The sequence below is a fragment of the Diospyros lotus genome, chromosome 3 (genome assembly GCF_014633365.1).
Source record: "Diospyros lotus cultivar Yz01 chromosome 3, ASM1463336v1, whole genome shotgun sequence".
NCBI lineage: Eukaryota > Viridiplantae > Streptophyta > Magnoliopsida > Ericales > Ebenaceae > Diospyros > Diospyros lotus.
The window spans coordinates 8,195,473-8,208,818 of NC_068340.1; the positions used below are offsets into that span (position 1 = coordinate 8,195,473).

Here is a 13,346-nt window from a genome sequence, read left to right on the forward strand (position 1 = left end):
TTGTACTGTGACGGTTTAACATGAGTCATCCTCAGGACGCAAATAAACTAACTCCAAATTGGGAAGGACCGTACTAGGTGATGGAATCCTTAAGTCCGGGGGCATATCGACTAGAAGACATGGAAGGTAAGCCCTTGAAGCGTACCTGGAATGTCCAAAACTTAAGGAAGTTTTTTCAATGAGGGGGAGAATTCCTCGAACCTCTTTGTACTCTTTCTTTTACGACTAATGGCAAGACTTCGGATTCTCTCCATCTAACAGCAATCTCACAAAGGCCAACACTTCGCCAAAGAAAAATCCAAGGGTCACGAGCCCTAGGCTGTCCCCAAAGGTGGACTAATGGCAACGGAAGAACTCTAGCCTAACACCCTCATTCGTGAGGGAGTGGCTAAAATCCAAGGGTCATGAGCCCTAGGCCGTCCCCAAAGGTGGACTAATGGTTACGGAAGAACTCTAGCCTAACACCCTCCTCCGTGAGGGAGTGGCTAAAATCCAAGGGTCACGAGCCCTAGGCTGTCCCCAAAGGTGGACTAATGGTCACGGAAGAACTCTAGCCTAACACCCTCCTCCGTGAGGGAGTAGCTAAAATCCAAGGGTCACGAGCCCTAGGTCATCCCCAAAAGGTGGACTAATGGCCATGAAAAAACTCTAGCCCAACACCCTCCTCCGCGAGGGAGTGGCTAAAATCCAAGGGTCACGAGCCCTAGGCCGTCCTCAAAGTGGACTAATGGCCCCGAAAAATCTCTAGCCCAACACCCTCCTCCGTGAGGGAGTGGCTAAAATCCAAGGGTCAAGTGCCCTAAGCCGTCCACAAGTAGAAGGTGGACTAACGGCCGGAAGAAACTCAACACCCTCCTCGATGAGGGAGTGACAAGAACCCAAGGGTCAGGATCCTAAGCCGTTCCCAAGCCGAAGGTGGACTAACGGCAAAAAAAAAAAATCAAAGCCCAGCACCCTCTTCTGCGTGGGAGTGACTGAAATCCAAAGGTCAAGAGACCAAGGGATCCCATCTTGACAAGAGGATATCTCAGCCTGATCAGCCAGACCAAGGAATCCCACTAGAGGATATCCCAGCCTGACCAAGAGAAGAAAGACAGAGGTCAGGGAAGGAAAACCACAGCTGGACACAAGCCAAAAGGAGCTCAACAGACGCGACTTAGATTGAGAAATCTCAAACCACACCTGCGACAAAGAAAAGCTAAAGAAATTGGTTAGTCGACTTATTTTGTTGTTATTAATAAATTTATATATATATATATAAAAAGGGCAGGTGCCCCAAGGTCGGCCATTGGCGACCTCAGCATACATATATATATGCATTTACATTAAAGTATTTATATATATATACACATTTAAAAAAAAATTAGAAAAAGTAAGGAAGGGGGCAAGATCCCCAAGGGTCGGCCATGGCCGACCCAATATATCTATATATGTATATATATATTTATATATTAAAAAAAAAAAAAAGAAGCAAGCAAACGAGCAGGAGGGGCAAGCACCCCAAGGGTGGCTGGCCATGGCCGATCTCGGCCAGGCCAGCCTTGGCTGAGGGCGGCCAGGTCAGTCCTGGCCGCACCTCAGCCATGGACGAGCTTGGCCAGGGCATGGCCGAGGCCGAGATCTGGCCTCGGCCAGGCAGACCTTTGCCTGGCCGAGGAAGAAGATGCATTTAAAAAAAAAAATAGAGAAAGAAAGATAAAAGTAAAAAACAATAAAATAAAAATGATATAAATAGAAAAAGCAAAGAAAAAAAAACTAACCTCAAGAGTTTGGGGTTTGGTTGTCTCATACTTAGAAATACTCTTGTGCACCTTGGGAAAAATTTACAGTCAAATAAACTCAGAAATTAAGTTACTCCTCGACCCAGCAAGATTCTCAGCTCGGCTCAAGAAGTGGGGGCAAGTGATGTGGCACCACCTAGAATTACTAGAATACCCATACGCGCTAATAGTCTCACCTGCCATGTGAATCACCGGAGAGACCGACACGTGGCAAGTCAACACTCCGGAGCGGAGCCCGGGAAATCCGGATCGAACCGCAAGACCCGTTCCAATTTGACCAGGATTCTCGGGAGTCGTGCCCGCTCATCTCGGGTACCCCAAAACGGGTTCGCCTATAAAAGACAAGGACTCTCGCCAAGTATATTCAATCTCTACAGCTCTCTCATTTACTACTACTTGCATTTACTCTACTGATTTGTCGTCGGAGTCCACCCCGGGAGATCCAAGCCCCGACCCTCCATTGTCTTGCAAGTTCTACACCCGAGGTCCGATATCCTCAAGTCCGAGGTCTGATTCCTGAGATCCATTCGTAGAGGTGACACGTGGTGGTCGATCCCAAAAACCATCATCAAAATATTATGGGATTTTATAAAAAAAAATTATAGATTAAAAATTGTTATTATCTATAAAATTTCTTAGAACCCGAGAGGACCCCCTGAACCCTCCCATCGTTGTTCACAAACTGGTGGGAAGAAAATCTAAAAAATATTTCTGGATTGAATCCCACATGACTGTAGAAAATCATGGCTCACATCTCATGTATATCAGGCACAACTTAGAGAAGGAACATAAAGAAAGAAACTAAAGTAACAGGCACAACTTAGAGAAGGAACATAAAGAAATTAAGAAACTAAAGTAACCATCAGTGCATGAATAGAGATAGATGTTACGTAGACTATCTCCAACGCGGAAGAAACATTCTCCCTAAGTCAAAATTTGGGGAGCATTTAAGAAAATTTTTGCTCCAACGTAGCTCCCTACCAGTCAAGTCACTCCTCAAATTTTTGTGGAACTTGAAATCCCTCCCTACTGTTGAGGAGCCATATTTTGCTCCCTACATTTCTCAACGGCTTTATTTTGTTTCTTAAATTTGAAGCTCAGTGATCTGTGTTGAATATCAGATTCGAAAAAGAGTAGTAGCGGCCGAGAAAGCCACCAATAGCAGCGGCGACGCGGGAAAGAAGAAAGAGTAGCGGTGGTTCACAGAGAAGAAAGAGCCGCCGACGGAGTGAGGAGAAAACGGTGCAACAGCTGCAGCGAGCGGAGAAGACGAAGCAGCGAGGGCTTTTTCTTCTTTCTGGGCCATCTTCAACGCATAGCAGGTGAGTTTGTATTATTTTAATCATTTTTTAGTTATTTAGAAATTCTATTCCTCCTGGGCATGTTCAACGCACACTAGCAGCAAGTTAAGAAATTTTATTCATTGTTTTGTTTTATTTATTTATTTTCTAATATTAAGAAGTTCTTTATTACTTAAGATTTTGTTTGATTATTAATTATTTTTTGACTTGCTTGATTTTGAGTTAAGATGTGTTTGATTGACTAGAAAAATGCTTATATTTTGTGTGTATGTATTTTATTATTTTGTGTGTATTTAATTATTTAATTTGTGTGTATTTAATTATTGATTATATATATGTGTATTGCATTATTTTAATGTATTATTTTAAAAATAATCCTAAAAATGGATGTCAAAGTTACTCAATTAAATTATTTAATGTGATATTTAAAATATTAATTTATTATATCATAAGGAGAGTATTTATTTTTGTAATCTTTTATGCAGTTTGACCAATTAGCTTTTGCTTTCCATGGAGAGAGATAATGAACCATATTACACAAATTTGTTGAACGACGATCTACATATTTACGACGAGTACGCGAATGTCGCTACCACTCCACCCCAACTTAATGCATCCGAACTCAACACTCAAAAAAAGCCACGAACAAGAAATTTCTCAGCACAAGAGAATTTAATGCTCATGTCAGCATGGCTAAATATTAGTATGGATGCTACACACGGTAATGATCAAACAAAACAAAGGTATTGGGAAAGAATTCATGCTTATTTCAATTAATATAAAGAGTTTTAATCTAATCGAAATCCTAATTCACTAATGCATCGTTGGTCTACAATTCAACTTGCAGTGAGCAAATTCTCTGGATACTATAACCAAATAGATGGCAAAAATCAAAGTGGAACAACATAACAAAATAAGGTAACCTCTGTCGTTATTTGATAGTTGATAATTATTAATATCATGTTGCTAGTCATTGGTTTATTAATATTATTTTTTAACTGTCTAGATTTCTGAAGCAGTAGAAATGTATAAGAGCTTACAAAAATCTTCTTTCAAATTTCTACATTGCTGGGATGAGTTGCGACATGCACCCAAGTTCGCCTCGGGTTATTCGAAGAAGAAATCAAAAATTTCTGAACATGCAAGTCCTACAACATCATCGCCATCTAGTCCCGATTCATTGAACTTGTCTGATTTTGATATTCGAATCAATGAGCCTTCATTGGAACGACCAATGGGAAGAAATGCTTCAAAAGAACGTGGACAGAAAAAAAAATCTAAGGTAACAGAAGTTCCTACTAAGTCAATTACAAAAATGTTGACGAAAATTACTAAAAAGCGAACGCAGTCCAAAATGTTATTACTTAAACAATCGAATGAGATGTTAAAACTAGAAAGAGAAAGATTGGAAATAGAAAAAAAAAAAAAAGGGAAGATCGAGAAACAAAAAAGGAAGAGCGAGAACAGCTACTTTATGAAGAAAGAATTATGGGCGTTGATACTAGTAATATGGGTAAATTTCAAACTGAATATTACAACGGGCTCAAACTTGAAATTCTTCAGAAAAGACGACGTGCAAGATCATCATATTTGTAAAAATGTAGTTGGGATTAACATATGTATCTTTTCTTTTAGTAATGTATGAAGTTGGGATTAAATGAACTCCATGAACATTAATTTAATAATGTATCTTTTCCTTTTAGTAATGTAATGAGATGTTGTGTTTAGTATTGATGGCTATTTCTTATGAGTGTTATTTTGAAACTAACTATTTTTTATTAATACAATAGAAACGAAGTACATTAATTTATTAAACGAAATACATTAATTTATTTAGTAAAGTACATTAATTTATTTCAAGTCGGATGTTTACCATACAATTCCCACAAATGCTCAACAAGATCATTTTGGAGTTGTACATGAGTCTGTTTGTCTCGAATTTGGTGGTGAACTTGTATGAACTCCATAACTTCACTTGTGCGATTGCAAGACAAATCAATTGTTGGAGTAGCAACAACTGCATCATAGTTGAAATCCACATCTTTATGAGTTGTATCACGTTCATCTTCAACTATCATATTGTGCAATATGATACAAGACGTCATTATATATTTGAGTGTTTCAGCATCCCACATATGTCCCAGTCCACGTACTATTGCAAATCATGATTGTAGGACTCCAAATGCTCGTTTGACGTCCTTTCTAGCAAACTCTTGTTGTGCAGCAAAAAAATTCTTCTTATTCCCTTGAGGAGATGGAATGGTTTTAACAAAAGTACGCCATGAGAGATATATACCATCGGCAAGATAAAATCCCATGGTATATTCATGTCCACTGATAGTATACGAAACTTCAAGACCGCGACCTTCTACCAATTCAAAGAATACATGGGATCTATCTACCACATTAATATCGTTTAATGATCCTAGTAATCCAAAAAAGTCATGCCATATCCACAGATCATAAGAAGCTATTGCTTCCAAAATAATCGTTGGTTCACGGGCATGACCTGTATACATTCCATGCCATGCAGTTGAACAATTTTTTCACTTCCAATGCATACAATCAATGCTACCCAACATACCTGGAAACCCACGCTGCTCAGCCACGCTCATCAACCTTGTGATGTCACTCGTATTTGGCTGCCTCAAATATTGCTCTCCAAATATTTCAACTACTGCTTTCGCGAACTTCTTCAAACTCTCTATTGATGTACTTTCGCCAATCCTAACATATTCATCCACAGCATTTGCAGGTGATCCATATGCGAGCATTCTTAATGCAGCTGTCATTTTTTGGAGTGATGATAATCCGGGAACTCTTACAGCATCAAATCTTTGAACAAAATATTGATCATGTGTTTCAATTGCTGCTTGAATTCGTAGAAATAATGATCGATGCATACGAAACCTTCTGCGAAATAATTGTGATGGATATATTGGTGAATCTGCAAAATAATCACGATAAAGCCTCTCATGACCTTCAGCTCTATTGCGATTAATGACACGGTGGTTCAGCACGGATCCACCGTGATGTGAAAAAGAGTCGTGATCCATATGGTGAGCATATTGCTCTACTAAAGCTGTAGCAATAGCCTCATCCTCTTTATCATCTTCAATTTCTTCATGGATCATTCGAATGAACATACGAATGTTGTTGGACATGATGGCTAAAACAAGATTATTGAAGATTGGTGATGACAGTTGGTGTTATAGATTTGTGGATTGTAAATTTTTTGACCCAATGGATCATCTATTTATAAGGCATATAAATATGACCGTTGTTGGAATATTTCAAGGGAATATAGCCGTTGGAATACTCCATTGGAATCTAACCGTTGGAATATGACCGTTGTTGGAATCTTTCAATAGAATATAACCGTTTAAAATATGACCATTGTAATATTCCATTGGAATATAGCCATTGGAATATGATTGTTGTTTAAAATATTAATTTTTAATTATAAAAATATTTTAATTAATTTTGTTAAATAATTGTTTTTAAAAAATATTAGTAAATTTATTTAAAAATATATTAAATATTATAAAAATCTATTACCGTCATATTTATTATTAAATTATCAAATAACTAATAAATTTTATAGTAATAAAAATTATAAGTGAGGTAAAATAATTAGAATTAAAAAATTTTAATAAATAAGTGAGATAGGGAGTAGGATAAAGAGTGAGATAGGGAATGTAGTTGGAGCACGCACAATTTTTTAGGCAAAATCAGAATAGGGAGTGAATTATTTATAATATAATAGGGAGTAAGATAAGGAGTGTGGTTGAAGATAGCCTTAGAGAAGGAATGATCAACTACCTGAGAAGGAACAATCAGCAATGATTACGAAAAGGAACGATCGACAACAAGACTTGATCTTTGGGATTCGACGATCGAGGGAGTGATGATCTTCGGTGAAGGAACGATAAAGGAGTAAGAAGCAGCGGTGACCGAAATCAAAAGCGAGGGAACGGTGACGAAGGAGCACCCGGAGTAGCAAGCGCTCAATCGAGTGATGGGACTTCAGAATTCGAAAACAAAACATGGAAAGAAGAAGAAGAATAAGAAGAAGAAGAAGAAAAAAGACTGAAAATAGAGGGCAAAAGGGAGCCTTGGGATTCATTTGTGAGCAACTGTTGCCAGGAGCAAGTTTTTTGCCATTTTATGTAGAGCAATTCTACATTGCCCGAATAATTCGTACCGACGCCTTACCGAAATCAAATTACTCTGACAAAATTACCCCTCACTTCTCAAAAATATTACAAATCTACCATTGAAGGCTGTCTGGTGAGTTCTTCCTCATTCTCCCTCTGTCCACTGTCTTCCTATCTCCCTTTCTCTCTACTGCCATGTACATCCCCTCCATCTTCGACGTCTGTCTCCTCTACTGACATATATATTATCAATCAATAGACCTGCTTTATCCTAGAGAAATTCTAAGAATAAGCAGTAGAATCTGAAAAATCATATGACTGTTGTTATTATATATATATATATATTTGTGTAAGATATACACTCAAAGCTGTCATTGTTAATAACATTTACATTTTCGTTTAGCTGCCAAACAAATCATGGAGAAAATGGGCATTGCCTCCTACAGCATTGAGATGGGAGAGATGTCTCAACCACATCTTTTCCCATGGCTACTGGCTAGCACTAGCAGTGCCACTACTCGTTTATTTACTTAACCCACCCATTTAAGCATTTAAATTGTCGTTATTTTCAACCCTAATAACATTGGGAGAGTGAATGATGTCGCAATCTTAAAGTCACCAGTGAGTTTATTAGCAGCGATTCTTAATCAAGATATAAACTAAAAAAAGTAAGAAAGAGGAAGGAATGGGGGGCTTGTTGTGCTGGTGGCAAGGAAGAATGAGGAAGAATGAGGGGGTTTGCTGTGCTGGCGGCGAGGAAGGAGGAAGAATGAGGGGGTTTGTTGTGCTGGCGATGAGAGGCTGTCGGCGAGGAGAAAGGAGGAATAAGGTTATGCGAAGGAGGTTGGAGGTTGTGCTTGAGGGAGGAAGATGGAGAAGGCCTGTTGTACTCTGCTCGAAAAAGGGAACATTGGCGCTTCTGTTGATAAAATTTGTGGTTGCTGAAATAAATTAAAATGACGAGATTGTCAGTCAAAATATCACGCGAATTTGGTTTCGATAAAGCGTCGGTACGAGTTATTTGGGCAATGTAGAATTACTCTTTTTATGTAATTTGCAAGATGGTCAGAGAACGTTTTGCAAATTATAAAAATGACCCAAAAATATTTTGGTCCGTTTTCTCTGTCTCCGTGCTTTAGAGGTGGTAATCAATGTAAATCAAAATATTGTTTCATGAAGGATTTTTTTTTTTTCAATTTCTAGGATGCAATTATTTTTAATTTGTAATTATTTGGCCAAATAATTATTGCGCTAATTGAAAATTTCAGGGCATATCTATTTACAGAAAATATTTGCTAATTTAATTTTTAATTGAATGATCAAATCTTTAATTAAAAAATAAAAATTGAATTTTCTAATTTTTATACTATGAATTGGAGAACATCAAAAAGATATTTTTAAAATTTTTTGAAAATAAATGCTATGATTTTTAAAATATAAAATCCAAATACATGTTTGAAATACAAAAAATAATTTATTTTTTCAATATCTATATCCTATAATAATTCTACCATTAATTTTCTATTTCTATTCCAAAAATTAAATTTCAAGAAAATAAATTTAAAAGCAAAACTGAGAAATTAATGTGCAGTTAATTACATATTTAATTTTCTCTATTAGAGAAGTTAAAGATTAATAATATTATTTTTATTCTAATTTTCTACAAAATATTATTAATATTAAAATTAATAATATTATTCTTTTGAGATTAATAGTAACAAATATTCTAATTTTCTCCACATACACTAAACAAGCAAAAATTATGCCATTGCAAGTGTAGTGGCCCTGCCTTTTCAAGAGCCCATTCAGCCAGGTTTCTGATTTTAATTGGGCTCTCCCTTCGTTGTCTAGCCCATCTACTTCCTTCTTATTGGGCCTCTCCCTTTATAAAAATTCAATATTTGAAAATTATAAGTATGAAATACAATAAAAAATAAAAACATCAAAATAAAATAAATAAAGAGATGCATTACCCAATCTACCCTTACCCCATTGTTATTTGGGTTGGCTATGCAACACCCACCTGTCGGTCTCCCTTCTGCCCTGCCCTGCCCCGCCGCGCCCCGCCCCGCCCCTAAGAGCCATGACAGTCGCCGCGTCGGCCATTTTAGAGATCCAAAAACGACACATCTTTAATTTTTTTTCCTTTTGTGGCACTAAGACTCAGAGCTCACCACAATGATTGAATTGAAGCAACCAATTGCCTCCTTGCCTGGCTTTGCCCTGCAACAAATAAATAAATAAATTTATTGGGCATTATTATTCAGGTAAGATTTAATAATAATATTTAATATTTATTTAAACCAATTAAAAAATTATATAATTAAAATTTTCAAACTCAATGAATTAATCTGACAACTTAAAAGAAAAAAAAAACATTAACTTCCTCAATCACAATATCAATCTCAATCTCAAACTCAATTATTATTTATTGAAGACTATTTATAAATAAATATTGGTAAGTCCTTTTCTATCCTATCCCTAACCCAATTAACCAAGCCCAGCAAGCTCCGGATGCCACGTAGCCTACCGGCTGCCTGTTTAAACTTACCTGTCGCTTTTTTTTTGTCATCGCTTTCTCGACTCCATCTTCACTTCCTATATAGATAGATAGATAGATAGATATATGTTGCCACGCTTGTATGCCTGCCCCATCGCCTTAACATCGCACGTGCCCACCGGACAGACATGCCTATCATCACGTGCTTGTTTTTCTTCAACCTCCTAATTAAGCTTAATTATATATATATATATATATTTATAAATGGACCCTCCAAACCCGATCTCAACCATCTTCTTAGGCTCAATCTCGGCCCTCTCCTTAGGACCAATCTCGGCCCAGTGCCAACCTACCACGACATCATTACAATCCCACTGATATCCGCACGGTAACCCCAGATTTTGTCCTCATTAATGGTGAGTCTCATCCACATTAATGAGGGTCCCATCGCCACCATGCTACTACCTAGGAACCTCCATCGGCGACGTCAGATAGTCAGTCTCATCACCTATAAACGCACGACGCATGCATGCAGGAGGACATTTCCTTCTCCTATATCAACCAGCTCTCTGTAGAGCCAATGTATATTATGATCTCTAACATATTGATACACTGCATTTCTTCACCCTCTTACTTACTCGGCTGTCGGAGTGCTTACAGGTGCCAGCCGCCCCTCGGACAAACTCGTCGCCAAAGCCTACGCCCGGCTTTCGATCGTCCTTTCTTAGTCAAGAAGGAACATCCGGCGCCTACTGTGGAGTCCGGTAAAACTTGCCTACCCCATAAGCTTAAAAAAGCCTTTTGAACCAACTCCCCGCTACCACGCCATGGTGCAAACCAGAAGCACCCTTGCCCAAAAGCCAAATAACTCCGATCACCCTCCACAAAATCTGACTGTCATAGAGGTGCTTCTCCAGACAATCGAGCAACTCCACAATTGAGGTGCCGAATTAACACAAAACTAGCAGCGTAACCAACCCAACAAGCGAACTGACTATGATGCAAAAGACAGTCATCACCAACACCACCAGGCTACTCACACCCTAATTCCCTCACCTTCTGCATGCCTGTACTCCCATAGCCATCCATTCTCTAAGTTCATCACGACTGTTCCCCTACTCAACAGCTTCCGCCCTCCCTACGCCTTAGAACCCTATGATGGCACCACCAACCCCCAAGATCACCTCACCACCTTCAGTGCCACCATATTGATAAGTGGAAACTTGGACCCGATCATGTGCCAGACCTTTCCTAGCACCTTGAGAAAATTGGCCATGTTATGGTTCTCGTCCTTAGAGCCGAATTCTATCCACGACTTCTCCGAGCTAGCCACCCACTTTCTAACTCATTTCTCCACTTGTCGAGCCCATCGCAGGACCTCGGCCAGTCTTATCAACTTGAAACAGGGCGAACACGAGCCTTTACGGGTATTCATGAACAGGTTCTTTCAAGAAGCTCTCTAGATCAAATATCTCAACCCTGCGATGTCCCTACACACTATTACGGCTAGATTAAAAGTAGGTCCCTTCATCGATTCACTGGCCCGAAAGCCCCCCGCCACCCTGGCTGACTTTAGAACACGCTCGGTAGGGTACATCAACATGGAAGAAGCCTCGGTTACCCGACATGCGAAAGCTGAGTTGCAAGTACAACCAAAACCGGCCCCCCAGCCAAGACCTCCTCCCCGGCATCAACACAACCACAAAAAGGACCCCCACTGAATCCAAGAAGGTCGGGATCACAACAAAGGGCGGAGAGAACTGCCTCGGGCCTTAGAGCCACCCTGGTTACACTACAACGTGTACACCCCCCTCATAACAAGGCAGGACCAAATTTTTCGAGAAGTTTACAATGCCAGAGTCATCCCCCTCCCAGATATCAGTGAACAACGACCTTCTCGCTGCAACACCGATACCAACAAGCGTTATGATTACCACCGCATGTTTGGACACACGACTAAGAAGTGCGATGCCCTAAAAGACCAAATAGAGCAGCTAGTCAAGGAAGGCTACCTCTATTAATACGTTTACAGACCAGACCAGAGGCAATCCCCCTAGGGCAACCAGGAAGGCAAAGGAGTCGTAGCCCTCAAAGGTGGTATCAAGCAGGTGACGGACAAAACATTGGACCACCTCTAGGAAACCTAGTAGTCGAGGTTATTAATACCATCTCTGGAGACTTTATAGGCGGGGGAGAGTTAAGCTCGGCAAGAAAATGACATCTCCGAGAAGTAATGTCAATAGATGGCGCCAGAAAGAAACCAAGGAGAATCCCTCACCACCCCCACAATCTCCTTTACTGAGGAGGATTTTGAAGGAATCGACAAAAACCTTTACGATCCCATGGTAATCTCGGTTGTCGCTGCCAACTTCTTAGTGAAGAAATTCCTCATAGATCAAGGCAGCTCAGCCGACCTGATATACTTGTCAACCCTGAAGAAGATGGGAATCCCCGAGAGGGGGATTAAGACCATTCGATGGAAACCTGATTGATTTTTCAAGAGAACATGTAAGCGTCAAGGGCTACATCGATTTACTAACTTCATTTCGGACAGCTCCCCTTGTCAAGACAATCTGCATCCGATACCTAGTCGTCAACTATCGAACACCATACAACGTGCTGCTAGGCCGCCCTTCCTCTCAACAAATTAGGCACAGTAGTGTCCACTCCTCATCTAGCCATGAAGTTCCCGGTAACAAACACCAAGGTTTGAACTATTCATGCCGACAAAAAATAGGCTTGGCAATGTTACCACGACAGTCTCAAGATCTGAAACCCTGAGCTCGGTAAGAATATCAGGGGAAGTGACACTCCTAAAAACAATGGTCAAGCAGCAAGGACAAATGGCCAGGTCCCGCACCCAGTGTCCACATGACAGAGTTGGAAAAACAAAACCAACCAGCAGATAACCAATGTCGACCCGAGATAGAGCCTCACCTAGAATAACCAAACTCTTGCCCAAAACAAGCTATCTGTGGCACAAGTGTCGTATCGGGATCAATATCAGCAGCAGAGCCCGCTACCTAGCTGAGTCCGCGACATGAGAAAGCAAGGACGCACCCCAATTGAGCAGGCATACTTCTAGGGACTCATTATTGCAATATTTCTGGCTAAATAAAGACGGTTGATTACACTTATTACTTGTCATAGCTTCGTAAAAGTGGAAACATGGACTTTCCTTTAGCACCCCTCCATAAGCTCCGACATAATCCCATCACCTCGAGACCACTTCAACTAGCCCTGCTTGATCAAATAAGCGCAAGAGCAAGTCACCTCCAACCTCGACTCACAAAGCGCATATCCCAAACAAACACATGCTCGAGCGAGCCACTACCAAAGTAAATCGAAATAACAAGGTATGCCAAAAACTCTACATTTTGTGAAGCAATTTCAGAAACAAGTACAAAGCATAGGCATAGCCCCATCATTGCTTTAGGCACCTCGAGCCCTCATCGACCCTATCGAGCCACGCCTTGTATAAAACAGGCGCACATGACCTCGACTAGACTCGATCCTCTTTTAAACCGTGCTCGAGACCTATACCGACATGGTTAGTTCGCCCCGTGCAGACCTTGGGCTTCCCTCGATCCAATCCCGAAGTTGTACT

The 13,346-nt window shown here is 40.0% G+C and overlaps 1 protein-coding gene across 1 annotated transcript; it reads right to left on the reverse strand.

Moving 5' to 3' along the window:
• Positions 1–5,244: 5,244 nt before the first annotated feature.
• Positions 5,245–6,246, reverse strand: LOC127796809 (uncharacterized). The gene is made up of 2 exons (XM_052329210.1): positions 5,667–6,246; positions 5,245–5,591 (listed from the first exon to the last, which is right to left on the reverse strand). The coding sequence occupies exons 1-2, from the start codon at positions 6,244–6,246 to the stop codon at positions 5,245–5,247; spliced, it is 927 nt and encodes a 308-aa protein (XP_052185170.1).
• Between the last annotated feature and the right edge of the window lie 7,100 nt (positions 6,247–13,346).